The following is a 27,947-nucleotide window of genomic DNA, read 5'->3' as shown; positions in this document are numbered from 1 at the left end:
AACTAGCAACCTTCCTGTTGTGATAAACATGAATTAATCAGATTTCTGAAACATAGTACTGATTTACTGTACTTTATGCTTTCTTTTGATGCTTCTGATGTGATGGTGTGTACCCCTTAATGTGGCCTCTTTTGTCTCTTTTTTGTTGATATGATTCAAAATATTGTATTGTATTGAAAGGAACATCTTAATTCCCTTAATACATGAATTTTATTGCTTAGTAAAAAATATATTTCAATATTTAGAAGTGGCCTTTTTTGTTGAGTACTGGCCAGATATCGCTGGCCATACACTGAATGCTCTCGGCACTGCTATGAACTGTTTTAATAGGGAACGGATTCTAGTGAGGACTTGTTTCACACGATTGCTTTTGAGTGTTACACACCACGTCAGTCCGCACTTTCCAGACAGGCTAGGTTGAGCTAAACATTTAATGGTATCATTTCAGCACACGGAAAACTTACATGGCGTATAATTGGGGGTAAATTATGGACCATTATTTCAATTAGTAAAAGGAATTCATCATTGGGGTAGACTGGGTTTTACGGCGATAACAAAGGCATAATCCACTAGCTACCGTTCAGCTCTATTAGCATGGAAGTTTGCACCGCTAGTGCCGCTCTAAGTTATATCGATTCATTAACTATACATACATTGTATCGTTAGTTTTATACGCGGAATGTTCAGTGTTCAATTATTTTTGCGTTAGTTGGTAGTTTTTCGCCTGCTCTTTTAGCACTACCACGATGTGAGATATTCCCATAATGGACAGAGACTTGTTGAGACAGTGTTTGACTTATCACGGAGAGTCGTTATTCAACATGCTTCAATGTGAACAGACTGAAAACCCAGACTTTCAAGCAGTAGTGACTGACGTTTGCAAGGCTGTGCATGAAAGGTAAGTGAGAACACGTCGTTATACGGAAGAGGGTGGTGGGGTTGCTCTTTGGGGGTCACGTACGTACTGACAGCATGTTGGTTTGAATGTAAAAACCTCGACCCCGACGATACGACTCATCTTTTTTTTCAGATTAGGGTTTAAAATATCTAATCGGGTTTGTCTATTTGAATCGAGACGATTCGGAACACTATTTGGACATGGTTTCACCACCTGGTTTTAACTAAGCACATGCAGTATGTACAAAGACTATTCATATTCTCATTTGAACAGCTGCCATCTTCAGACTTGTACCTTTCATTTGTCAATAACAATAAGAAAGGAGTCAAAATTAACCTAAAACAGAGGTTCCCTGCGTCTTTTCCTAAATGGGACGGTCATACTTTTAAGAATACCCTCAAATTATAGCTGAAAGGCTGTACTTATTACAGGTTATTATTTATGCAGTCACATATTGCTTGTTTTATTTTATTTCAAGTCCAAGTCATAATGTTTTTGTAGTTGTGCTGATATTCACTGACAGCGAACGTGGGCCTTTTAATAAAGTTAAAAGCTTCCGGGTTGGGTATCAGGGCATGTTAGTGACTCTTGCCTAGTGAGTATAATTTAGTTTTTTGATATTTCAGCTTCTACTCTGACCTAATTTCATATTTTTGTGACCTTGACAGCAATGGTGAAGGGCAGAGAAACCCTCTTGTGGAGCAGTTCATAGCCAGGAAGGCTGACATTCTTTTCTGTCCATCGTGGAAGATAGCAGTTCCTAAAGATGAGAAGCATGGAGACGAAGAGGCTGCAGGTTGTCCAAATTTGACTGTTTTTTCCCCAACATTCATTATTTTACTCTGCACTGAAATGGCTCCTTGATCATGCTTTATTTGTTTGCGCTTGTAAAAGAGAATGGAATATTTCACATGACCTATAGATATGTACATTACCAAGTGATGGATAGTCAGGGGAGGCAGGTTAAGCAGACTTTCTTCAGCCAGTGTAATGTCTTTAATGACATAGAAATGTCATACAGGAGGCACTTTCAGTACTGATACATCCTAAAGGGGTCAGGCGTACATGAGCCGGGAGGTGCTTGTCGCTGACATCTTTCCACCCCCAGGAGGTGAATAGGCTTTTGCAGCAAAGATTCAAAATATGTCCTGGAGAAGGAAAAGTTGCATGTATTGAATATATACATAAAAGGTAATAACACAAATGTCTGTTTATTAAAAAAAGATCAATAAATGGGTCTAAGGTGTGTGTATATATAATTTTTAAAAAAACAGAAAAAAAAAACAGAAAAACAACTCAAATGAAGTCAATGCCTCACCAGCCATGAACCTCACCACATGTAACTCGTAGTACTAAACATGTGCCATCTCAGTCTCTTAAAGCAAGTGAAATCCGTCAAAAATTATTAACGACCTCATGCCATTGAGAACTGCATATTCATTGTGTTGTCATCTTCTCTCCAGAGCCTTACGCTGTCATGCCACCACTGGAGTTATTAATGGGCGTGTCTTTTGAGGAAAGAAGGGCCATGCTGTATCGGGATTTGGAACGAGGAGACATTGTGGTTGGGAGAATCAACAATATTAGAGAATATGGCTTTTTTCTCACTCTGATTTGCATGGCGGGAGGAATGAATCGAGACATAGAAGACCTGGAGTTATCTGTGAGTGGACAATCTATCTATAGCAGCATGAAGGAACCACAGTAATGTAAAAAAAAGTCATTATTTGTTTTATTATTTTGTTGTCAAGTATCGCTGAAACAAATGTTTTCTTTTTACTCTTAGGCTCTTTGTCACATTAGGGAAATTCCCTCTGGTGGCAGCCATGACGATCCTTTGGCCTACTACCAGATCGGAGATTTAATCAGAGGTTATTGTCATCAGTTAATTACTTTTAAGGAAATGTTTTATATTGCTCTAACGTGGCAAGTTTACACGGTTGTTTTAGTGATGTTCAAGGTCTCACTGTGACTATTTTCCATCCATTTGCCAAACAATGTCAATGGTTTAATTAATAAATCAATTCATTTTCACATGTCCAAAAGGAGTAGGAAGACGCAAAGCTTATTAAATCCTACCCCCGCACCCCCCCCAAGTGTTACTTTTACAATTTGTCTTTGTTTTATTTAGCTTGAATTCAATTCACAGCCCTACTGATTATGATATTTTCTTATTCTATAGCTGGCGTCAAAGACATTGACCGCTACCAGGAAAAAATCACTGTATCACTCCTCCAAGCATCGCTTTCATCCAGATCGGCGTGCATCCAGCTCGGAGTCATAACCAGGGAGGAGCTGCCTGTGCACTATAAGTAAGAACAATAAATGATAAATGCCATGCAAGACTCAAATCAAAACTTAAAATTAATTTCTGGAATATGATGTAAAATGTGTTCCATTTGAAATCTACTGAAATGTTAAACGTTTAGTATGGGTCACCTTCGATAGTGATACTTGTTATCATGTCAACCTTTCAGTCGTAGTGTCCGTGCAGCCAGTGACTCCAGGGAGACATACGAACGTATACTAAGAGGTTGCCACGGCTACCACAACCCCTCTGTTGTGGACTACTTGCTGGACAACATTGGCGTTAGTGACATCCACCCACCTTCAATGATGAGAGGACTACAAAGGTAAGATAACCTAGCGTATGGCGCTGGGGTGGGGCTGTTGTAATCATCAATAAATTAGTAACATTTTATAAAATGTTTTCACCCCTTTACAGCAAACTGTTTAAAAAAGAAGATTTTGCATCTGCTATTCGGGAAAAACAGTCTGCATCCTGGGCTTTGAAATGGTACAAACACTCAAGCGCTGCAGTCTAGTAGTTTTGTCCTCTTGTATGTCCCTCAAGAGTAACCTTTTGTCATATCTTTTTCAGCGTCAAGGCAGGTGTGGACCACTTTAAGCATAATCGGCATGTAGAAGCCATGAATGAGTACAACAAAGCCTTGGACATTGACTCGAAAAATGTGGAGGCACTGGTAGCTCGAGGAGCTCTGTGAGTTAACGTTCACTGTTCAACGTTCACAAGCCTATATTTTGCAAGGACTGGAATCTCATTTAATGTAAACACGATTAAAATAATTTTATTCAAACCTGTATAATAAATGTAGGAAATGTACTAATAATACAACCGGGGAAATAATTACATTAACCCTGATGAAACCCTTCTTAAAAAATCTAAAATAAACATAAATACAGTTGTATTTGAGTAAAGTAAGTATTTAATCCCTTACCAACCACTAGTAATTCTGAGCCCCACAAACCAGACGTGTCCATGAAACACACAAATTATTCCTGTCGCTTCAACAAGAAGCTTGGTGGGGAAAAACATTTTTCAAAAAAAATACTCCGTTGCCTTATCGCTGGAAGATACCTTGTTGAAAGGTTCAGGAATCAGCCCAGAAGGAACTGGTACCACAGTCATAAAGAATCAAGGATCCTGCAGTGGCTGCAGTACTTTGTAATCTACACTGGTTACTAGATGTCAGAAGTAACACACAACTGACTTAATCACGACAGGCTTTTATTATTTTATAATTACTGTATCCAACTCACAACAGCACAATCATAACATCATAACATGGACTACTGGTCCATACTCCATCTAAAACTCAACTTTGAATTCCAAATATCACTTCCTGTCCACATATTCGGATGACATTTATTGAAACGCACAAGCTGTAATTGTGTCTAAATGGCTTATTTGGTCCGATTCTATCTGCTATATTGGGTAATATTAGTGTAAATTTGTCTATAGCAGTGGTATGTCATATCTAGAGGCCTGTGATAGTATTAGAAACAGGTATTCTATTCTACAAAACCAATTAACAGCGATAGACAAGAGATTCCTCTACTTAGAATACAGCAGTTGCTCGTTTTCTTTTGAGAGTCAAATTGTGAAATCAGGTTCCCTCCGCTGTGTGCACTTGTAAGCTTTGGTATATGTCTGACAGCTGGGAGAAAATACTGTTTGCATATATTTTATTCTTATGTTAGTGTGCTTGTGTTATGTTCTCAGGTATGGCAATAAAGGCAGCATCTTGAAGGCCATATCAGACTTTGAACTGGCCCTGGAGACCTGTCCAGATCACCGCAATGCCAAGAAGTACCTCTGCCAAACACTGGTTGAGAGAGGAAAACAGTAAGCTATGCAGCATTTTTGAGTCTGTGACTGTGATAATTCAGCATATTTCTATGCACATTTTACAACTGCTAGCTACAGTGAAGAAAATAAGTATTTGAACACCCTGCTATTTTGCTATTTCTCCCACTTAGAAATCATGGAGGGGTCTGAAATTTTCATCGTAGGTGCATGTCCACTGTGAGAGAGATAAACTAAAAAGAAAAATCCAGAAATCACAATGCATGATTTTTTAACAATTTATTTGTGTGATACAGCTGCTAATAAGTATTTGAACACCTGAGAAAATGAATGTTAATATTTGGTACAGTAGCCTTTGTTTGCTATTACAGAGGTCAAACGTTTCCTGTAGTTTTTCACCAGGTTTGCACACACTGCAGGAGGGATCTTGGCCCACTCCTCCACACAGATCTTCTCTAGATCAGTCAGGTTTCTGGGCTGTCGCTGAGAAACATGGAGTTTGAGCTCCCTCCAAAGATTTTCGATTGGGTTCAGGTCTGGAGACTGGCTGGGCCATGCTAGAACCTTGATATGCTTCTTACGGAGCCACTCCTTGGTTTTCCTGGCTGTGTGCTTCGGGTCGTTGTCGTGTTGGAAGACCCAGCCACGACCCATCTTCAATGCTCTGACAGAGGGAAGGAGGTTGTTCCCCAAAATCTCACAATACACGGCCCCAGTCATCCTCTCTTTAATGCAGTGCACTCGTCCTGTCCCATGTGCAGAAAAACACCCCCAAAGCATGATGCTACCACCCCCATGCTTCACAGTAGGGATGGTGTTCTTCGGATTGTACTCTTCATTCTTCTTCCTCCAAACACGCTTATTGGAATTATGACCAAAAAGTTCTATTTTGGTCTCATCTGACCATAAAACTTTCTCCCATGACTCCTCTGTATCATCCAAATGGTCATATGCAAACTTAAGACGGGCCTTGACATGTGCTGGTTTAAGCAGGGGAACCTTTCGTGCCATGCATGATTTCACATCATGACGTCTTAGTGTATTACCTACAGTAACCTTGGAAACGGTGGTCCCAGCTCTTTTCAGGTCATTGACCAAGTCCTGTCGTGTAGTTCTGGGCTGATTCCTCACCTTTCTTAGAATCATTGAGACCCCACGAGGTGATATCTTGCATGGGGCTCCACTCCGATTGAGATTGACCGTCATGTTTAGCTTCTTCCATTTTCTAATGATAGCTCCAACAGTGGACCTTTTTTCACCAAGCTGCTTGGTAATTGCTCCGTAGCCCTTTCCAGCCTTGTGGAGGTGTACAATTTTGTCTCTGGTGTCTTTGGACAGCTCTTTGGTCTTCGCCATGTTACAAGTTAAAGTCTTACTGATTGTATGGGGTGGACAGGTGTCTTTATGCAGCTAACGACCTCAAACAGGTGCATCTGATTCAGGATGATACATGGAGTGCAGGTGGACTTCTAATGGGCAGACTAACAGGTCTTTCAGGGTCAGAATTCTAGATGATACACAGGTGTTCAAATACTTATTTGCAGCTGTATCACACAAATAAATTGTTAAAAAATCATGCATTGTGATTTCTGGATTTTTCTTTTTAGTTTATCTCTCTCACAGTGGACATGCACCTACGATGAAAATTTCAGACCCCTCCATGATTTCTAAGTGGGAGAAATAGCAAAATAGCAGGGTGTTCAAATACTTATTTTCTTCACTGTATATAATTTTGAAGGCTTATTGTATTTATTGTTTTGAATCTCAAGTGATAATTTGTTGAATGAGGATGGGTGTGACCTAATCCTACATTGATTAAATTCAAAATTTAAAGGTCTGAACTATTGCGAGTCTCCTCTACGGTTCATGATTGAAAATAAAGTCATTGTAAAATCTGTCAGAACTTGTCCGCACGTCTTCTCACCCACTCTTGTCACTGCACATCACATGATTCGTGAGAAGCTACTAATTAGTGCACATAGATTTCTAATTGGCCAACTCCCTAAAAGCAATGTGCAGTCAAAACCACAAGCTGTTCATGCTGTGTGACCTTTTGACAGGAAAGTTTCCTAATGTAGTCCAATTAATTTTCTGCTACCTACTTAAATTGCTTTTCCATTCTAGACTGGAGGAACAGGAGAAACTAGTAACAGCAGAAGGGGTATACAGAAGAGCTCTTTCACTGGATGATGCAAACCCTGAGGCCCAGGAAGCATTGAACAAGATCACAGAGACTATACAGGTGAGTGGGCATCAACAGATGTAAAGATCAAATACAAATACACAGTTTCGATTTTGCTGAGACTTTATGCTACACAAGAGATCAATTTGTATTCCTTTCACAGAGGAAGAACTCTGAAATCACTTTGAATGACCAAAAGTTAATATCACATTTACATCACTCAACCTGTGTGCAAATGTGACGCTACATTATCAGACAGAACACAGATCACTGATGTGAGAACGTGGAAAATAAGGTCCCTTATAGCCCAGTATGAAAAATCAGGAGTCATAACACATTAATTTATAGCATAGCAACGTGCAAATTAGTTTTCACCAAGGATTTTATGAATATTGGACCAAACATCTCTCACTGATGGGAGAGTTGTCAAGGCGGCTTCTGCTGCAGAAATCTTACTCAAAGGTAAATTGAAAGAGGAATTGTGTAACAAATTCAGGCACGGGTGAATTTAAACCTTCCCAGTGCTGATAAGATGACTTTGTCATTGTTTTCTACATACTCTAGTGCTTTGTACAGTAATACTGATGAGTATTTTTTATTTTTTTGCACATGTTTGTGACTTGGGACTTGACCTTCTGACTGACACGGTCTTTTGTCACCTGCCTTGCGGGGGGATAATAACCCTGGAAATTGATGACTCCTCTGCACACCCTTGCATACAATACGGTAACCCATCTGTCTCAATTTGGAACAAATTTCGCTCTTTGTCATACCTCTGTCTGTTCATGTGCATCTGCCAACTTCTTGGTTCACACCACCTTTTCTTTTCATAATCAAAACTGACATTGTTACAAACCTTTTATATTGTGTTTGCTTTGCAATCACTTCCTTTTGAACCCTGTTCTTTATTCATCCTCCTACCTAATGACTGGATGATGAATTGGCTCAATGCTATATCCACGGTTGCTGTTGCATGTCACGGGTTATGGTTTTACATAACCCATCTCTCTGAACTCTGGATCACTGTTGTTGGGATTAAATTGTCTCACCTGGTGGCCATAAAGAATTCCATTCGCCTTCGGGAAGAAGCGCTCACTAAAGAAGTGGAAGGAAAAGCTAAGAGCAGTCAAACCAGTGCTGAGAAATTGCGTAAGATCTTAAAAGAGGAGAAAAGGTGAGTTATTTCTGTCAACCTTAAAAGGATGCGCTCATCACATGAATTAGGGGAAATTTGTTTGATGAAATAAGGTTCTCAGCATGTTTGTTTTTGCCAGGATGAAACGAAAACGAAAAAGATCGGCCTCTTCCTCTTCATCATCCTCTTCCTCTAGGAGCTCTTCCACGTCATCGTCCTCGTCGGATCACAGGAGGTCCAAAAAGAAGAAAAAGAAGAAGAGGAGGTCACAACGGGAAAGCAAGCGCCATCGCAGGCTCTCTTCAAGAGACAGCAACAGGAGGAGTGAAGAGGGTAAGGGTGTGAAAAAGAGAAAGGAGAAAGAGGAGGAGGATGAGGAGTTGGAGTGGTATCCAGAACCGCCCAACACCTCTGCCACCTTTCTGAACCAGAAAGGAGGTCAAGGTTTTGGAGTAATGGATGAGGAGGATGATAAGGCAAGGCAGAAGGGTAAAGATGGTCATACCCCAAGGATCTGTCTATATTCTTTGTCAGCCTCAGATGATGAAGAGTCTGAATGTCCTTCACATATCGGAAAAAACGACAGGAATCAAGCAGAAAGCAGCTCCAGGAGGAAGAAAAGTAGCAGCCCAAGTCCAGAAAGAAGTAAGAGTAGAGATAGTAGTTATAGGAGCATAGAGAGAGCAAATGAGGATAAAAGAAGGACTGAAAGAAGAAGCAGTTTAGACGAGAGGAAGCGCAAAGTATCTTGCTCATCATCTGAGTCGGTATACACCAGAAGACCTATGAAAACAGAGTTTTCCAGGAGGAGCTCCTTGGGAGGTGAAAGGTATGTAACCCAAGGCTGGGAGCAAGATGAGAGACAGAAAGAGAAAGGTAGGAGTAAGGAAGAAGTTGGGGGAGACGAGGTAGATGGAAAGCAATCAGATGCATCTGACATGCAAGCTGAGCAGGGTGCAGAGATTGTGGCACCGGCGGGAAGGGCCAAAAAAGACCTTCCCGCAAACCTGCTGGACATCTTTAACCAAATTGCAAAGTTTGAGAAGAATAAAGGTGTTCGACCAAAAAAGTAGTTTACATGGATCATGATTTCCATTTTGGAAATGTAAACCCCTATTCTGAAAAATTTAAAATAAATCATTACAATTTTTATGTTTTAAATGCACGTTATTAATATGTTGCCAATGCTTTCTTCCAACACTGTGGGAGAGAGGACCATCATTGTTTTACAGGTGAACTTCTGTTGTTTTGGGGCTTTTGCTAAAGCTACCACACTTGGAAGAAAAAGTCTTAATTCCTGGTAGGAACGTGCCTGGAAAAACACCAAAACCTGTATGTACAGTACCTTTCAGCATTAATGATGCCTTCAAGTTGTGCACAATACCAATAATGCCATAGGAGCTGACGTTGTCACGTGTGCTACTGCACAATATGCTTAACAATATGTAACTGTAAAAAATGATTGCATGTGCAGCTCATAAAGTGGGTTGAGACATACCCGGTACATTTTTATTGGGATGACACACAGCATTATGCATTGGTTTAGTACAACTGAACTGCTAAATTTTGTCTGAGTTTTTTTTGTTGTTTTCTGTAACTAAAATGCAGGATGTGACTGAAGAATGTGAATAAAGTCTTATCTGAATGTCTGCCTTGTAATACTATTGATAACCTTTTTATCTATATCTGTACAAAACGGTACAACCAGCGAGATGCTGGCACCGTCATTCTCTTGATTATCAAGACATTAATAAAACAAGCTGTAAAATATCTGTAACAACTTGGAGAAACTGGATGTTAAGAATATTCATTTTCAAACAAGTCTTAAGATTGTTTGGCCTTGACTGACGTTCAGTCTAGAGTTTTTTTTTAATGTTACATATTTTCATGGCAGTATGTCACATTGTTACAGAAAGTACAAAGGTACAATAGAACTTGCAACGACTCCCCCCCCCCCCCCCCCCCCAACAAGGTGCAACAGTGCTGAAACCCTAAGTCAAAGGTGATGAGGATGTTTCTTGTTCACTTGCAAGAGTTTCAAAATTTCACTTGAATTTTGAAGATGTGTTCTCCCTTCCGGCCCTGCATGTGTGGAAGATTGCTTTTCAAGCAGGGCATTGATTCCGAACGAGCATGGAAGCCACTGTGACTCAGGCTGTTTGAAGTCAAGGGGAACACACACTGCAAGTCTGGCCTTCCTCTTCAACGCCATCAGACCTAAGCATCGTTGGTTTTAGAGGTGAGAACAGCAAAGGAAACATCGCACCTCATTGATCTAATGTTTGGGCACACATAAGACTGTAATTAACACATTTGTGCATTCACTTAGGTCAGGTGAAATCCAGGGAAACTGGTTTCTCACCCCTTTCTCTGCAGTGGACACTCAGCTATTACCGGTAGGTGTATTCTAAGGATATTGAATTGTAATCATTTTGACTAATACAGTTCTTTCTTGAACTATATGTATATAACTTCTTAGCACATGTACATTTGTGGCCCTTGCATCCTTTCATTTTTCAGTAGCTGGCCCTCATTGGAAAAAGACACACCTTTTTAATCAGGCTTTTAACTAATATTTTTAAACTTATGTTTTTATCTTTTTAGTCCTATATTATGCTCTTAGAATTTAGCTTTTAACTCCAGTGTTTCTTCAGGGGGGGTCCTCCACACTGGGGCATGTGTCGGGTCTGCTGAGGGGGTGCCATCCTTGGGTCCCTTCAACCCGGCCGGCTGGGGGTTCCTCCCTTTAATGTGGGGGTCTGCCCGTCTGTCGGAGTCGGGGGGCCCGGGTGTTGGTCCCCCATGGCACGGCCTGCGGCTCCTCCCAGTGTGGACGGCCCCAAAGGTGGCGTTTCCTTGATCCTCAGTGCCATGCCATGTCTCCCTACTGTGTGTGATTGTGTGTGTGTCTAGTATGGACGGTGAGGGAGGGGCTTTCTTAGTAATTGTTTTTCCTTTTAATTGTGGTAATTGTTTTTAATTCTGTAAAGCACTTTGTGTTGCATGCCTTTGCAGGAAAAGTGCTCTACAAATAAAGTTGATTTGATTTGATTGGAAAAGGTTTGGACACCCCTGGGATATTGTGTGTGTGTGAAACGGCATATTTAGGTGATTGCTGTAACATTTTCATCTTGGTATCTCATATTGAAGTAAATAGGCCTTATTGGCTTAGTAGTGGCGTAAGCCACTTTGTGGCACATGTTTCATTCAATAATTGGACACACCAGCTTGTGTATGGCTAGTTGTTTATATCGCCATGTTCTAAAGTAGCTTACTTCTGGCTTAGTTGCCCAACTCTTGGCTTCCTTCTCCACCATTACTGGGTCCACCATCACTAAAGCAGCATAGGGGTTAACGTGTCTGTTCTAATCTATCTTGTTAGAGCAGATTAACCATTATTTCTAATACTAACATCCAGTTAAGTGATACACTTATATCTCACATGCATGTCATTTTTAATCATTATGCATACAAACTAGATCCTACATATTTGCTTTGCCTAATAATAAGGCACTGGCCCTTTTAGCTTTAATTTGCTACTTATCCATTTAGTCCACCCATTGCCAAAGTTAGTAAGGATAGGTTCCTCCTCACTCGTGACCATGCTCTGGTTAAGTCACTGAACATTAATGAACATCTTGCTGAAGCAATCAGAGTACACACCAGGATGTACTGTAGCTCCACAGTTGTCCACTGGAGGACAGTGCAGCACTACCCGAGAACAGCAGCCCACCATTTATTAAATGACAGCAGTGAGCTTGATACTGTTATTTCTGTGCAGAATTATTTGATTTGATTTTAGATGTACTGTATCCATAGTTGAACATCTCGTAGATATAAATGCTCTTCTTTTTAAAAATGTAAATATTCATGTGTTAAATTACTTTGTACTTAATTTTATATATATATTTTATTTATTTTTTTTGGAGTAGGCATTACACCACAAGAACCTTTCACACTTGCAATCCATTTCTGATTGAGGTACTTCAGGTTACTGTTCTTACTATCATTATTACTATTAATTATATGCCAACAGACATTTTTTCTTTTTTATATAATTACTAAAATAACAATGTTTATGTTTTGTAATATTTTTATTTGTAAAATACATTGATTCATTTTCTATTCCGCTTGTCCTTATTAGGGTTACCATTAAGCTGGAGCCTATCCAAGCGGACTTAATGCGAGAAGTGGAGTACACCCTGGACTGGTTGCCTGTCAATCACAGGGCAAGATGAATACATAAAGCAAATACTAGAAACGCATAGTAATAATAATGATATATACCTTTGGTAAGATCATTTCACCAATAGGAATTTTCTGTAATATCAGGTCACATTTGGGAAGAGAACACACTACTGGTGTCTAAACCATCCCCTCATCTATTTTCCATACTAGTTGTCAGTGGTGTGGACTCGAGCCAAAAAAACATATATTCTACATAAAATATCTTTTTTCACCTATTCAAATAGATACATGGCAGTGTCATCTTCAATCATAATGAGTCACATGTTCTATTCAAGTGTCTGAGACTAAATTCAGAATGAATACTCATAGACTGCATCAGTTCAATGACACTGACGTTCATGGCTGGTGGGGCACTATTTTTTTTTAAATGTCAATATGTGTTGCTCATTAATAGGATAACAAGAAAAAGAAGAGAATACAGTACTCGTCACTTCGATTTTTGCACATTCACTCTATCACGGTTTTTCAGATATATAATGGTTTATAAATGCTGTTTAGTAGTTGAATACGACTTATAAGTTAAGAATAGCATATTTCAGCAAATGTTAATTTTGTTTCAAATAAATTAAGTATTGCATGTTCTCCCCGTGCATGTGTGGGTTTTCTCCGGGTACTCCAGTTTCCTCCCACATTCCAAAAACATGCTAAGTTAATTGGCGACTACAAATTGTCCATAGGTATGAATGTGAGTGTGAATGGTTGTTTGTCTATATGTGCCCTGTGATTGGCTGGCGACCAGTCCAGGGTGTACCCCGCCTCTCGCCCAAAGACAGCTGGGATAGGCTCCAGCACCCCCTGCGACCCTTGTGGGGAAAAGCGGTAAAAAATGAATGAATGAATAAATTAAGTATTCTATAGCCAGCCCTGATATTTATGTATTTCAATAAAATTAAGAAAAAGGAAAAAAAAAACGCTGCCTTTTCCGCTCTGTAGAAGGTGACAAACACCTTCCAGCTCCCATACGCCCTCTCCCCGTCAAGTGTAGGTTCCTTTCATATGAGCTAGAATAATGATGTCACACTTAGTACATTGAAGACATTACATTACGGGGCCACAGAAAGTCATGATGTTGAATAAAAATATATGACTTATTTTTCATTATGACAGTTGAGGCTGTGCTCAGAAGGGAAAAATAACTAAGTCCATGTTTGCAATAACAACTAGAACTTTCCTTCTTTACTGGACACTCATTTTTGAACAAATATAGACGATAACAAAGGAGGACGGCAGTGTTCCAACTTTATTCAAATAGGCTATTCCGGGTGTTGTTCGTCCTGTAGCCCAGCTACATTGCTATTATTTAATTCAGACCTGAAATTCTTTATTTCCCAGGCAGGTTAAAGTCCTGACCCTGCAGTGTAGCAATAAGCCAAGGGTGAAAAAGTGGTTGAGAAAGAAAAGCGGCAAGGACAGGCTGGCCATTGTGGCTGCTGGAGGATGGAGCCTAAGGAATAAGAGGGCCTTTTGTCCTTGAACGTGAGGGTCTCTCCACCAGTTTAGGAAAGGCAGCAGTAGCAGCTGTCCTGCTTGACCGACTCTGATGAAGCAGCAGATTCTCGCCTTCATGAATCATACTGCTCCATCCTCCGCCTCCTCCTCCTCCTCCTCCTCAGCTCCCACCTGGACTCCTTTTCATAAAGAGAAGGGATTCCTCCTTGTAGGTTTCTTTCTTGAGAGACGAGGCAATCAGACTGTTGAACATTCAGAGGAAGATGAGACATTTTAAATTAGTGTTAGAACCGGGATAGTCAAAGAAGGAGAAAATGACATTTTTCATTTTCCACAATGAAATGTAGTACATTGAATTCTGTGAGCATGACAAGAGAGAGAAGTAAGTAATGGAATAGGATCAGACGTGGTGCCGATGCGTTAGTCTGTAATGAGGAATTTAAAGGTGCACGGTACTCTGCCATTCAATCACTCGCACCCTGTCGCTGTCACTACCTCTTGTCTCCCGGTAGCCACAAGACTGTAGAGCCTCGCACTTCTGTCGCAGTCATGGAAAACTTCTCTTTAGAAGTTTTGACTGTCTGCCAAACCAACTGTTAGCAACAGAGTGTGAAACAGTCTGGTATGTCCATCAAGGACAAGGAAGGAAGGTTAGCATATTCAGTATATGTTGCTGTTTTGTGAAAACAAGTGCTACGACTCCTATAGTACAGCACACTTTCTTGTGGCCTTATCTGCAATATTTAAGATCAGAGAATTGCTGGAAGCCCTTCTGTCAAGGTGAGAAACAGACAAGTGCCATGGCTTAGAGTGGTTGACGAAACTGTATACAATTCTAATTTGGTTTGCATGCAGTACGACCATCTTCAAGTGTCTAGTAGAACCTTTTTTCCTTGACTGACTTTCTATGTGTATATTAATGTACTGTTTCACACAGGGCTGAAAAAAAAGCTTTTTTCTGATGCTCTGAAACATTTTAGTGTACCAAACAAATCAGAAATAAGAAATCCGGAAGGGAGCAAACACTCTCTCTCTGGGACAGGCTGCTATCTTCTGATACTAATATACCATATTAGCATAGACACACTTAAACTATAGGCTGCAGGCATCAAAAGGCGTAACATGTAAACACAACAATATGTCATGAAAGGTTTTGTTCAGTCTTCAAATGTCAATAATGATAACTGTTGTATTTGTGGACTAGCATATCATTTAGAAACACGAGGTAGTGACATAATCACAATATGCCACAGTAATTTCAACTTCAGTGCTCGGGCATAAAGAAAACCTGTCAAGCACTGGAGGGCCCGATTCCCAAGTACAAAAATATACTTTACTGTTAGTACTATTAAGACCTGTTTTGACATAATTGTAGTCTTAAGACTGCATCGTGCAAGTGGTGGATACTGAAGTGCATTTATTAGAGTTCTGACAACACCATGGACCTGCTTTTCTCCCTCCTAACCAGTGAATAATTATTAGAAACAGATGCTGAGTTCTACATATTTCCTGCTTAATTAATTTAATTTGAAATACAGAATTTCACATTATACTAATATGGAATTTAATTAATGTTTCTTGTTTTTGTATACTTTTTAGACATATTTAATTGAAATATTATTAATTTAGCGGAGATGACTGGGAGCGACATTATAGCCATCAGACCTCAGAACATCATTCAGCTTGTGTGGTTTTAAAATAAATATGTCAAATGTGCTGTAAGTGTTCAAGGCTAATAGTAGAAATGTACAGAATTTGTTACCTCATTCAATCCCAGCCATTTTTCAAAAGACAAAACCCCTTCAGTACCAGCCATTTTAGACGATTTTGACTCATCTTTCTAGGCCCAAAAGAAAGATTAGACGCTCATCTTTCATGACAAAAAAAAGTTTAATTTCTACCTTTTCCCGTTCTTTAGTAATCAGCAGTAGAACATAGGTAAGTTTCAGGAAAATATCCGTTCCCAACTAATCGAGAACACCAGCTCTTTGTGAAAAGATACAGTTCAAGCATCACTTTCACTTTGACACAAATATTTTTTGCTTTTGTAACAGCTCCAATATGTAAACAACTATACCACAACATAAACAACACCAAAGCGGGTTGTTTTACATCAAAATAACTATTTATGTACAAATATCCATGAACTATTTACAGTTTTCACATGTGTGTGCAGGCCTTGACAATGTGTAACATTGTGCACGCTACACCCCTCCATGCTCTTTCACCTCCTATTGTTGATTTTTCTGTTATGACCTCTGCCAAACTCTTATCAAATGCACTTCTGCCACCTTGTGTCCTTTGTCATGGCTTAAAATTACTCCATTAGTCAATAGTTGCGTCATCACCTCTTTTTGCCTCTTGCTCAAAATAAAAACCTAAAACCTTATAAATTCTTTTTTGCGATAAAAACTAAAATACAGTACACCCATAATTTGGAATACTTTTAGAGTTATGAACTCTTTTTAAATATTTTTGGCACCTGGCCTACATACATATACTCTTATCCAAGGAGAGATACACCTTGTCACCACTTATGTACCAGCCTTGAGTTGTTACATTCCCAGTCAGCGATATAAACATAGTATACTCAATAGACGTTTCCTTCCACCAACCAAATTATGTACAAAACAAGAGCACACATGCACACTCGTGAGTGAACAGAATATAGTCTGGCGCACACACATGCATTGTCCCATTGGTATACTAGTATTAGCAAGTAAATAGACACTCATATGGATGTTCTCAAAAAGCTTGCAAATTCCATTACGCTATAAAACTCTCCAAAAAGGATTTGGGTTAATTTAGTAAACACAGGGTCATAGCTGCCACCAAAGCTGAGAGGGAGTGAGGCTTGTGTGTGTGTGTGTGTGTGTGTGTGTGGGTGAGAGAGAGAGAAAGAAACGCTGACTGTGTGAAGCACAGAGTCCTTGCTGCAGCAGCAGGCTAAAGCCAGCCACTCTCCAGAGATAGCGCTTCTTTCTCATTTGCTCTGGTCCTATTTTAATAATAGCTGTGCATAAGTAATTTCTAAAAGGCCAAGCAGGCACACGGGCGCGGGTGGGGGGGAAATTAAACTCATTTTATCTGTGAGCAGGTGGATTTCTATTTATCATTAACATGCATAGAATTTGCACAATGTTATTTCTTGCTGCTGCTACTGATGGAACGTCATCCAAATAATGTCGGTGGAGGGTCTGCCTCTTTTTTTTTTTTTTTTTGCTTATGCAGGAGTGAAATCCATAGATAAAAGTAGTCCGGGTTTTTTTTTTTTTTTTTTGCTTTGCAATTTTCTGCAAAACTAATTTGGGAAGCTTCTTATTACAGTTCAGCCTCATTTGGTTTGCATTAAAAGGGGACAGGAACGACGTGGGGATTTCTGCTAGATTTCCAGGGGATGCTCCAACATTTGCTCTTATATCATTAGTAATGCCCCTCCCCCCTCTTCTTACAGAGGCCTTTTTCTTCTTTTAACTGGTATTAAACAATCTCTACTCATTACTGGCCCAATAATAAAACCGGAATACATTTGACTTCCTGATTTAGATCATATCAAAATATTGGAATGTAAAATGTGTAATTTTAAGCACATAATATGAAGGTAATCATTTCTAGTCATTCTGTGGGTCATTTTTGCATAATTCAAAGTACAGGCTCTATATGTGCTGTTCCTATTTCTGTACTGTTATATACAAACGAGGTCTTAACACTTTTAACACTGTATTACTGAACCTGTAAATGTGCTGTATGTAGTCCTAAAATCCCAGACCAGAGCCAACCCTACTCAATGTGGAATCCCCTCTGTCATACGCTCGCAGAAGAAATGGAATAACATTGTTTTTTAATTACAAATAAATACAAAATAATACCCATCCATCCATTTCCTATGCCGCTTATCTTCATTAGGGTCATGGGGGTATGCTGGAGCCTATCCCAGCTGACTTCGGGCAAGAGGCGGGGTACACCCTGGACTGGTCGCCAGCCAATCACAGGGCACATATAGACAAACAACCATTCACACTCACATTCATACCTATACCTATTTCATAGAGAAAACCTAGGATAACATGAAAATTCCACACAGAGATGCCCAAGCGGAGAATCAAACCCATTTCTTCCCGATCTCCTGACTGTGTGGCCAAAATGCTAACCACTCATCCACTGTGCAGCCACAAAGTGATACTTAACTCAAAACAAATAACTGTAAATAAGTCAATGAATGATACTAATTCAAATTTCCGGTGTATAAGCCACTCTTATTTTTTTCTATGATTTCAACTCTGTGGGTTATACAGTCATTTATCAACACATGCTAATCTCACTGCATCTTGTGTACTTCAAAAAGGTCAAATGTCACTAGTAACACATGCACCAGACTTGATCACTTGTACAACAGGACCTATTGGCTCATTTTCTGTGATTACTGTATTATGTAATACAAGTGTACTATAAAGGTGTTATTTCATGTCTAAAGGGCTGTAATGATGTTAAAAAATGTAAATTTAGAAGGTCAAACAGGAAATCATACTTTGTAGAAATTCACATTTCAATTAAGAGAAGTGGGAACAAAGAGTAAAATGTATATAGTTTATGTGATTATTAATTTGAACACATAAAGTAAAGAACACATTATTGGCTTGATTCAATGTGGACCGTTCGTCCATGTCCTGTCAAGGTTCAGCATCACATGACACACGCAAAGGAGGATCATGGGAGATATGTCTACAGGGAGGATTAGATGCGCTGTGACCAGTCATTCACGCCAGTGTTTACTGTGCTGAGGAGCGAGGTGATGATGTGTGTCTCTGCACGACAAACATCAGCATGGCGGCTCATGGCGGATCACAGCTCTGACAGTCAGCCAAGCAGGCAGGCAGTCAACCATTGTTTTGTAATGTGTTTCACTCTGCCAGTGCTGATCCTTGCTAAGGTACTTACCACACCATTGTTGTCTAAGTATGCTATTTTCTGGCTGGGCACCTCCACTATAGAATAGGGTGCTTTTTTCCCCCCCCCTCAAAAGAGAGGTTTGTTACAGTGAGCGTCATGCTAATCCCGCTGTGTGATATGTATATGTGTCAACACCGAAAGAGAGAGTCTTAGTCCCTCTGAGAAATGGTATGAATAGCAGAAAGACAGATCCCATTCACCACAGGCTGCCCTCCATGACACCAAATTACTGTTTATCAAAATAAGACAAGAGCTATAATAAGAAAACTTTGAAAATATTGCAGTCTACATGCCTTGACTAACAGTATTTATATTTATCACAGGAGCTGGCTAAAGAACATTATTGTAACATTTAAGGTTACTTGTATCTTCAGTGAAGATGCGATTGTTGATGTGTTTCCCAAAGACACAATCTGGAACAATACACAATGATACACAACACGAACACCATCTTCCCGATTTGTCACGAGCTATTGCTTCAATTAAATTCGAGTCAATGGTGTTTTTCACCTTCTATCTCAAAATTCCATTTTGGGTTACTGAAGTGAGAAACACTATTGAATTCCAGAACTAACTCATGGCAAAATAGGAAAGTGGTGTCTGTGTGATGTCTTTGCTGCCACATCTGGTCTTTGGCAACACTCATATCAAGAATCACATTTTCAGTGAAGGTAAAAGTAACCTTAATTGTTCATTTATCCCTGTCATTCACATTTATATGTATTTTATATGCATTTGGAATTGTTTTCTGCATGTTAATACGTGTTTTGTGTTAACATTTTTGCCTTTCTAGAATGAATTAAGGGGAAAATGTATTCAGTTAGTGTCCGTTTCGGTTAGAATCGGACCTTCTGGAACAAATTAATGACACTAGCCAGCGTTCCGCTGTATATTTATTGCAGTCGATTGTCTGTTTCAGCAGCATGCTTTCTTATGGAACCGATAATTCCTGTAAGATATTTTATTTTCCAACCTCCTTGTGCATATTTCATGTGCCCATCCTGAAGGTGGAACATGAAATCTGTGGGAGCATTAATAAGCCGAGAATAGAAACATATTTGAACCCTGGTCCTCCACTAAGTAGATTATAAACATTTAGTTTAGCATGTTATCATAATATCCTGCACACTGCAAAACTTCCGTGGGCCAATTTTTCTCTGAGTGCAGTGGAAGATCATAGTTAATTCAGCTGCGGTATGGTAATGTAGAGGTCCCTATCAGTCCCAGCATCACACATACTAACAAGCTTAGCATAAGCCCAGCCTGGAATGGTATGAGGTTTGAATTTCTGGAACCAGTGCGGTCTCTGCAGCCAAATCTCACTTCAGCAGAAACTGGTGGGGCGATTCCTCTGCTTAAAAAAAAATTAGTGCTAGTGCATGTATATTTTTTGCAAGGACAGGAGGTTTGGTACCTTGCAAGAAAAAAATGCACTGTATGTAAAAAAAAAAAATAGTTTAAGGATGGCAGAAATCGTCTTGAGAAGGCTAATCAGCTGGCAACTCTGAAAAGCTTGTAATGTGTATTAAGAGATTTATGCAGGGCGTCGAGGTAAAGCCTTGCAACATTGTTGACTCATTTAAAGATGCCAACATCTCAACTTTGTGCACTGTTAACAAATGCACACATCTTAAGATGGTGTACGCTGCACTTCTCCTCTCTCTGTAAATCACAGTGTATCTGCTATAAGCATGTTATGCCTCGGGGCTCATCAGCACCCATGTGATCCCGGGAAAGGCTGCCACTGTGAGACAACATGCTAAATCCTGTTTGTGTGACTTGGCTGCTCTCAGCTCTTAGACTAATCTAACCAGCCTCAACACCCAGTACTGCAGAGGTGTGATCCGAAAAGAGAGGGTGAAAAGTCCAGGGGAGCACAGGAGGGGAAGAAGCTCTGTGTGTTGGCAGTGTACTAAATTTACCATGATAGCAGGGTCATTTTTCAACACATATGTAATATTCACGCAAATGTTTAAGAAATAATTACCATTAGCCGTTGACAAAGTAAAGTGACATTTGAATAGACTTTTTTTTCCACATTCAAAATAATGCAAATAGAAATGACTACAGATGCGCCTCACATGTCATTTTTTGACATTATTCTTATGATAAAATATTCTACCATTGCTCTGAAAAGAAGTAGCATTGTTCAGCTGGAGTCTTACTGCTTTGAATGTGAAGCTACGTCATGTAACTTGCAGTGCATCGTCTTTTACTTCTTCCTCTTCTAACACTCATAAGCTGCTTGTTCTTTTGGAATAAATGTCACATAAAAACCAAATGAAAACCAAAACACATGCACAGAGGTAATCCTCCAAGGTATGCTGAGGTCTTACCTTACACCTCATGTGATGTGACATCAAAGCTGGCATTTAAATATATTTTTGCCCTAAAATGTGGTCGTATTACTGAATGTATGACTTAAGGAACATTCAACTTACCATACAGCTTTCTTTTTATTTTCAAAATGTACAAACTTCAATACCAACTGTAACAAAATTATTGTAATAAAATTGCATGGGCGGCACGGCGGTTTAGTGGTTCGCGCGCAGACCTCACATCTAGGAGACCAGGGTTCAATTCCATCTCTGTGTGGAGTTTGCATGTTCTCCCCGTGCATGCGTGGGTTTTCTCCGGGTACTCCGGTTTCCTCCCACATTCCAAAAACATGCTAGGTTAATTGGCGACTCCAAATTGTCCATAGGTATGAATGTGAGTGTGAATGGTTGTTTGTCTATATATGCCCTGTGATTGGTTGGCCACCAGTCCAGGGTGTACCCCGGCTCTCGCCCAAAGACAGCTGGGATAGGCTCCAGCACCCCCGCGACTCTCGTGAGGAAAAGCGGTAGAAAATGAATGAATGAATGAATGGTTATTGCTGTCGAGACGCTGCAATGATGTCAGCCTCCCTCTGACAGTAATAACCAATTGGATGCTTTCCTGGGACAAAGTGCATTGCAGTATTCAATGGCTTTTTTTTTCAAAACGTATTGATACTTGTCTTGTCTTATATTCCTTACCTAGCTTTTGGATGATAAGTTACTGTGTGATGATTTTAGCGGTATTTGTAAGACCACACCGCGAGTCAAACTGTTATATTGATTTGTATATATTGGTTGACAAGCTCGTCATGAGTTCACTGAGAGCTCATGGCTGACGCTGTTATGACCCCAGATATCACTACCATCGATAACTGGATGAATTCACCCACCCATTCTTACATCTTTTCCTCTTTATTTCTACTCTATATTACTACTCTACTCTATGTATATAAATATATATATATATCCATTCCTGTTTACACAGCACCAAACTGTGCTGTTTATGATCTCTTGTTAACTTCTACTCAGAGTGAGAGAACCAAATTTCAATTTCAGATGTAGATCCATTCCTTTCACCACAATTTTAACCATGTTTGTGTCACTATACTGTTGTCAGGGATGGGAACTTGTCGATTTACAGTTTCATATCAGATGGGTATATGATGGATACGATGGATGGATTTTTTAAATAGGTTTTCTCAGGGTACTCTGACTTCTTCCCACATCCTCAAAAAATGCACAGTAGGGTAATTAGAGACTATAGATCATGAATGTGAATGGTTGTTTGTATATGACCCGCTCTCTAAACCATACAGACTCTTTACAAGGAAGCGCTTTCTGTTCTTCTCTTCTGAGGTGCAGCATCTGCAACGCAAGAAGCTAGACTATAGTTCCATATATAGACACTATCAAATTAACTATGTATGATGTGGCAGTGACATTCTGAGTTAACTTCAACTTTAAATTCTTAGTCCCTTGTCAGATTTTTAGTCAGCAGGTTCAAGCTTCAACCCACCAATGGCGACAAGCTGTATAAAAAATGTATGAATAGAGTTATATTTTCTGAAGACAGGGACTCCAACTGTTAGTTCCAAGGTCACAACTTCACGTGTATGATAAACAATGCTGGAAATCAATGAAATACTCAAGCTCAAACTTTTTTTTTCCTTTTATGCCCTGATTGTTTCAGGAAGTAAGTTTGCCCTCTCCTGTCTGTCTGTCTGTCTGTCTGTCTGTCTCTTCTTTCTCTCCAAATGATAATTGAGAGCATCGCACATTTGGCACTTGTAGCGGGTCTCGTAGAAAAATTAATTAATGCGTACTCCAAGTGCTATCAGAATTATACATTTGGAGCGGGTGCAGATACAGAGAAAGAGAGTGAGAGAGATGTGACGACGTTCTGGTCTCATTAGGAGAACAGGCAGAGTGGAATTAGTCTGAATATAATGACAGGCCACACTATCTCATGTAAAAACAGCCCTGTTTTCCTCTCTCATTCATTGGCACTAGTAATTAGTTTTGGCCCGAAAACTGTCACCCTTTACTCAAGCAAAGGCAGATGTGATTTGAGGTGCAATTTAATCTTGCTTTAATGAAGAACTAATGGACGCATTGCAAATTACTTCCCCCCCCTTCTCTCTCTCTACCCTGTGTGCGATTGAACAGGGGCTTGGGAAAAAAAATCCATTTCCTGCTTTTGAAAAGATCAAGAGTATCTTTGATAATGGTAAGAGCGTCACCGGCAGCTTCATTGCATTGAGCCAAAAAGCTCTTTTAGCCGAATCACACAATTCATTGGAGAGGAGTCCACAATTAGTGACAAAGCCGAGAGAGCGCTGCAGGGCCCAGGCAAGCAGAAAGCCTCTTGGTGCTCCAGGCACCTTGTTAGAAACAAGCCCTGGAGGTGTCATACAGGAACAATAAGACCTGATAAATTACCCTATGAAAAAAAGATGTACTACTAATTTTCAATTACACCTATAATGCATTCCCCAATTGGATAGTGAAAGTGAACATGCGTGGAGGAGAACAAACAGAGTCGTGGGCTCAATGCACTTATGATATGCAGGGTGTATTAGCAGCAAATGATGGTGTTTATTCTAGCATGGCACAGGTGATTTTACTCCACAAAGAAAGAGTGAATGAATATTGGTAACAGATAATGTTTCATTATTATTATTTGTCATTTTCACAGATTTGCATCCACAGTCCAAAGTCTACTTTGGCTTATTTTACAAATTGATGTGGTGAGCTGTAAAGAGAACATTTGTGAAGAACAGGAGGAGGAAGAAGAAGCAAGACGTTGATGTCGGTAAACGTGTGTGTGAGGCATAAATGCCTGTTTGCTGCTTTAAGCCACTTGAAGGACACTCTGTTTCAAACTTGCATCACTAACGGATGATGTTGTAGAGAATACAGTATATCAAAGCCAAATAATAGTCCTTGAAATGGGTTAGGGAATGAGGAAAAAGGATGAGAAGTGAGGAGGGTCAGACATGTGGAACGTGTGTGTGTGTGTGTGTGTGTGTATTTGACTACAGGAGGAGCAATGCAGCAAGCCTAATGGGAGTGAGCTTAACTTCACATAGCCTCACCACATATCTGATTACTGGGACCAGTAATTTTCTCTCCTCAATAAGGAAGAAATTGGATAGGATGAATGAAATTTGGCTGTCATATTGCAATGATGGTGCAGCAGGGAGATTATGTGTTTCACATAATCGTTCATCATTTTTCAACCAGTGTTCAGGCTTAGCATAATGGAATTGGTAAACTGGTTTAAATCTGAACGTGAGGGCCGACTATCAAGCAGACCGTGAGGGTCTGGAGTAATGTCTTCAGACCAAGTGGAATATTTTCACCGTGGGACTGAACACATGCACACACTTTCACACAAATGCACACACTACACACCAACACACCTCATTTCAATCCAGCTGTCCATTCTGTCTCATCAGAGTGAAAATACATCAAAATAGGACTCTTAACATTATGTTTTCACTATAATAATTCAATATTTATGCTGATGTGATTCTTGTTTACCACCTATGTGTAATGTTTATTGAATTACATTTCACCTGCACTACAATAATAGAATCTAATGTACCCTTTTCAAAACATTTTCAATTATGTGCATACAATACTCTTATTTGTGCTTTGAATTTCGTGGCTTCACTCTATCATAGTTGAAATTTATTAGTATTAATTAAAAACATTAATTAATAATTTTAAGATTTTATGATGTTTTTGCCCAAATTATGTTTTTTTCCAATATGAAAAGACAAGGCATTTAGAAGACATGATAATATTTATTATTCTACACTGTTCAGTAGGTGTCAGTGATGTGTCTGTATGTTTGGTGAGACACACAAGCACCAGGTCGCCATGACACTGGCCGAGCTAAAACTACTCTGAAGCCTTGACTTTGCTTTCAATTTAATTTATAAATAGGTAATAATTTATAAATAAATAATAATAACTACTACTTGCCAGAAATGCATTTAACATTGCACTTAACTGCAATATATGAGGGATTATCACATATTTTTATACTCTACATATTGTATATGTCATAGTAGTTTGCCCATAAGCTCACTTATTGGATAATGCATGCTTATACTGTACATATACATATCCATTGTGCCATCTAACATCTAATATATGAACCTAATATACCTTTCTTAGTGCACAGACCTCACAGCTAGGAGACCAGGGTTCAATTCCCACCCTGGGCCATCTCTGTGTGGAGTTTGCATGTTCTCCCCGTGCACGCGTGGGTTTTCTCCGGGTACTCCGGTTTCCTCCCACATTCCAAAAACAAATTGTCCATAGGTATGAATGTGAGTGTGAATGGTTGTTTGTCTATATGTGCCCTGTGATTGGCTGGCGACCAGTCCAGGGTGTACCCCGCCTCTCGCCCGAAGAGAGCTGGGATAGGCTCCAGCACCCCCCGCGACCCTCGTGAGGAAAAAGCGGTAGAAAATGAATGAATGAATATACCTTTCAGCATGCAAGGCACAGAACATTTCACACTGGCCAAAATGCTGCACAAATCAAGAAGAATATGAAAATACAAATAAAACCAGAATTAATATCCAAGGGTAGAACCATCTATTTTCTATACCGCTTGGCCTCACTGGGGTTGCAGGTTTGCTGGAGCCTATCCCAGTTGTCTTTGGGCATACACCCTGGACTGGTGGAACATTTAACCAGTTAACAAAACATTTGATGACATGTTATGATGATTTTATTTGTTTTATTGTTATATTTAAAATGGTCCTAAAAATGTCTAAATTGTCTGAAAGGCAAGAGGTGTGTCTTTCGTGCTGATTTGCTGATTTAATCACTTCATACAAGCAGCAGTTTGACTGCAGAGGTCCATTATTTAGGGCCTGTGACTCCTTGTTTTTAGTCTGCAGTGCTTAAGCAGGGGTGTGCAAAGACAGCAAATCTGATAAATAGGAGAGGGCTAACCCATTTAGGTATTTAAAAACAAGCAATACGATCTTGAAAAGAATCCTAAAAACAACAAGTAGACATTGGAGTGAAGCAAGCACAGAGGTAATTTCGCTAGCCAAATTGGGACCCTCGCCCATTACAAAATGTCTGCATCACAGGCCGGGGCACAGCCACAAATTCTGGGCCCTCCCGAGTAGCTGTGTGTAGTTAGATACGTATTTTAGGTAATACAAATACATAGGAAACAAATTGTTCACTAAATTGTTTTGATGCAGATTAAGGCAGCACTTGTACCTTTACACCACCAGGGACTGACAGGTTAGCAGGTAAATTTTTATTTTCCTATTCTTGACCATTATGGGAACAATTATGTGTCAGACTACTCCTTTTTTTTTTCCTCCCTGGGCATCCTTGTGCATTTGCCCAGAATGTACCTCTGTACCTCAAAATGCCCCCCCCCCCCCCCCCCCCACGATGCACAGCGCGTGTTCTGCATTTAGGGAGGGGCGGCTCTGCGTAGCCCCTCACTCTGACGTCTCTGAGGGTCTTTGTGTGATGTGCAACAAAAATATACAGCAAATTGGAAATGCATTTCCTTTTTATCAGGGGTTATCACACACACACACACACACACACACACATATATATATATATAGTATAATGAAAAACTACTACTGTTGCATATACTATATGTGCTGCACATGTGTGTGGCAGGTGAGGAAAGTGCACTTTAACATACAATTTGCACTTTTTGTAACATGTATTTATGGTATGTTTGGGTGCAGTGCCCCTTGCTTCATGTGATGGGATAATCATGTGCTGTATTTACCTTTCATAACTTCCATCTGATAAACAATAAACCATGTTTTATAAAAATACAGTCTAGACATGTACAACTATTGGCCACTAGGTGTCACAGTGGTTGTTTATAAGTATTCAGCTTGGTTTCACCTTGATCACTACAAGCAGACTGCTCTGATAAAGCTTTAGCTATGGCCCTTACCATGCTTTTAAATAACCAACATACAGCACTGCCGAAATACACTCCATAATACAGAAAAAGACGGTGCTGTTTTTGACAGTCTTTCGTAAAACATTGATTGTTTAGATTTATTGTAAATGTTTTGAATACATGCATTTATTTATTTATTCAAAATACATTGAATATTCTTCAGTTACCAAGTCAGTGACCTAAACTCAATATACCTTTGCTTTTCACTGACTAAGGGCAAAAGTGACTACAGTAAGACCTACAAACAGTCAAGGTCTTCTCCAGGGAAAAAGCTGCGGTGATGTCTGTGACCTCCAGACTTGCGGCAAAGGTTTTTCCATGCATATAATGGAAAGCTACTGTTACATTTACAATTATTGCATGTAGTTCAATTATTAGCAAGCTTCTGAAAATGTAGGTTCTTTCATTGATTGTAAGTGTGATTTTTTTTCATTTTTTTTTTTAAACCAATGTTGTGTGTATAAAGGTAAATTTATGTCCAAATATTTGTGGACCTAGATGTATTGATTTCTTCAACATGTTATTGTAATTACATTCTCCTTCTGAATTTTTTTTGGTAGACAGCATAATTTGTGGTTCCAATTATCACAGCAAGTCTTCCAGGTCCTGAAGCAGCAAAACAGCCCCAGACTATCACACTACCACCACTGTATTTTACTGTTTTACCAGTGTTTTTCTTATGATG

At 39.6% G+C, this 27,947-nt stretch overlaps 1 protein-coding gene across 7 annotated transcripts; it reads left to right on the top strand.

Moving 5' to 3' along the window:
- The first annotated feature begins 348 nt into the window (after positions 1-348).
- Positions 349-27,557, top strand: ttc14 (tetratricopeptide repeat domain 14). Of its 7 annotated transcripts, XR_013627257.1 has the most exons (15): positions 349-898; positions 1,567-1,694; positions 2,362-2,561; positions 2,685-2,769; positions 3,081-3,210; positions 3,376-3,531; positions 3,624-3,695; positions 3,780-3,899; positions 4,923-5,045; positions 7,131-7,248; positions 8,253-8,362; positions 8,463-8,656; positions 10,421-10,562; positions 10,653-10,719; positions 27,478-27,557. XR_013627257.1 is itself a non-coding variant. In XM_078790018.1 (14 exons), exons 1-13 carry the CDS (start codon positions 765-767, stop codon positions 10,558-10,560), a joined length of 1,710 nt encoding a protein of 569 aa, XP_078646144.1. In that variant the 5' UTR covers positions 349-764; the 3' UTR covers positions 10,561-10,562; positions 10,653-10,812. The 7 variants fall into 7 exon arrangements, 6 of the variants coding, with proteins under 6 accessions (XP_078646144.1, XP_078646145.1, XP_057929706.2 ...); XM_078790018.1 differs by lacking the exon at positions 27,478-27,557 and having other exon boundaries at positions 10,653-10,812; XM_078790017.1 differs by lacking the exons at positions 10,421-10,562; positions 10,653-10,719; positions 27,478-27,557 and adding an exon at positions 8,858-10,104 and having other exon boundaries at positions 350-898.
- The last annotated feature ends 390 nt before the right edge of the window (positions 27,558-27,947 follow it).

The sequence above is a fragment of the Doryrhamphus excisus genome, linkage group LG4, assembly GCF_037039965.1.
Source record: "Doryrhamphus excisus strain RoL-2023G ecotype Guam linkage group LG4, RoL_Dexc_Guam_v1.1, whole genome shotgun sequence".
Classification (NCBI taxonomy): domain Eukaryota; kingdom Metazoa; phylum Chordata; class Actinopteri; order Syngnathiformes; family Syngnathidae; genus Doryrhamphus; species Doryrhamphus excisus.
Note: the sequence above shows the minus strand (reverse complement) of the source record. Positions and strands in the feature narration are given on the sequence as shown.

Excerpts from the sequence above, each read along its gene's own strand:
- ttc14 (XM_058073721.2), top strand. The coding sequence starts at position 765 with ATGGACAGAGACTTGTTGAGACAGTGTTTGACTTATCACGGAGAGTCG. Across the intron at positions 1,695-2,361 it reads TGGAGACGAAGAGGCTGCAG|AGCCTTACGCTGTCATGCCA; the intron begins GTTGTCCAAATT and ends TCTTCTCTCCAG. Across the intron at positions 3,900-4,922 it reads CTGGTAGCTCGAGGAGCTCT|GTATGGCAATAAAGGCAGCA; the intron begins GTGAGTTAACGT and ends TTATGTTCTCAG.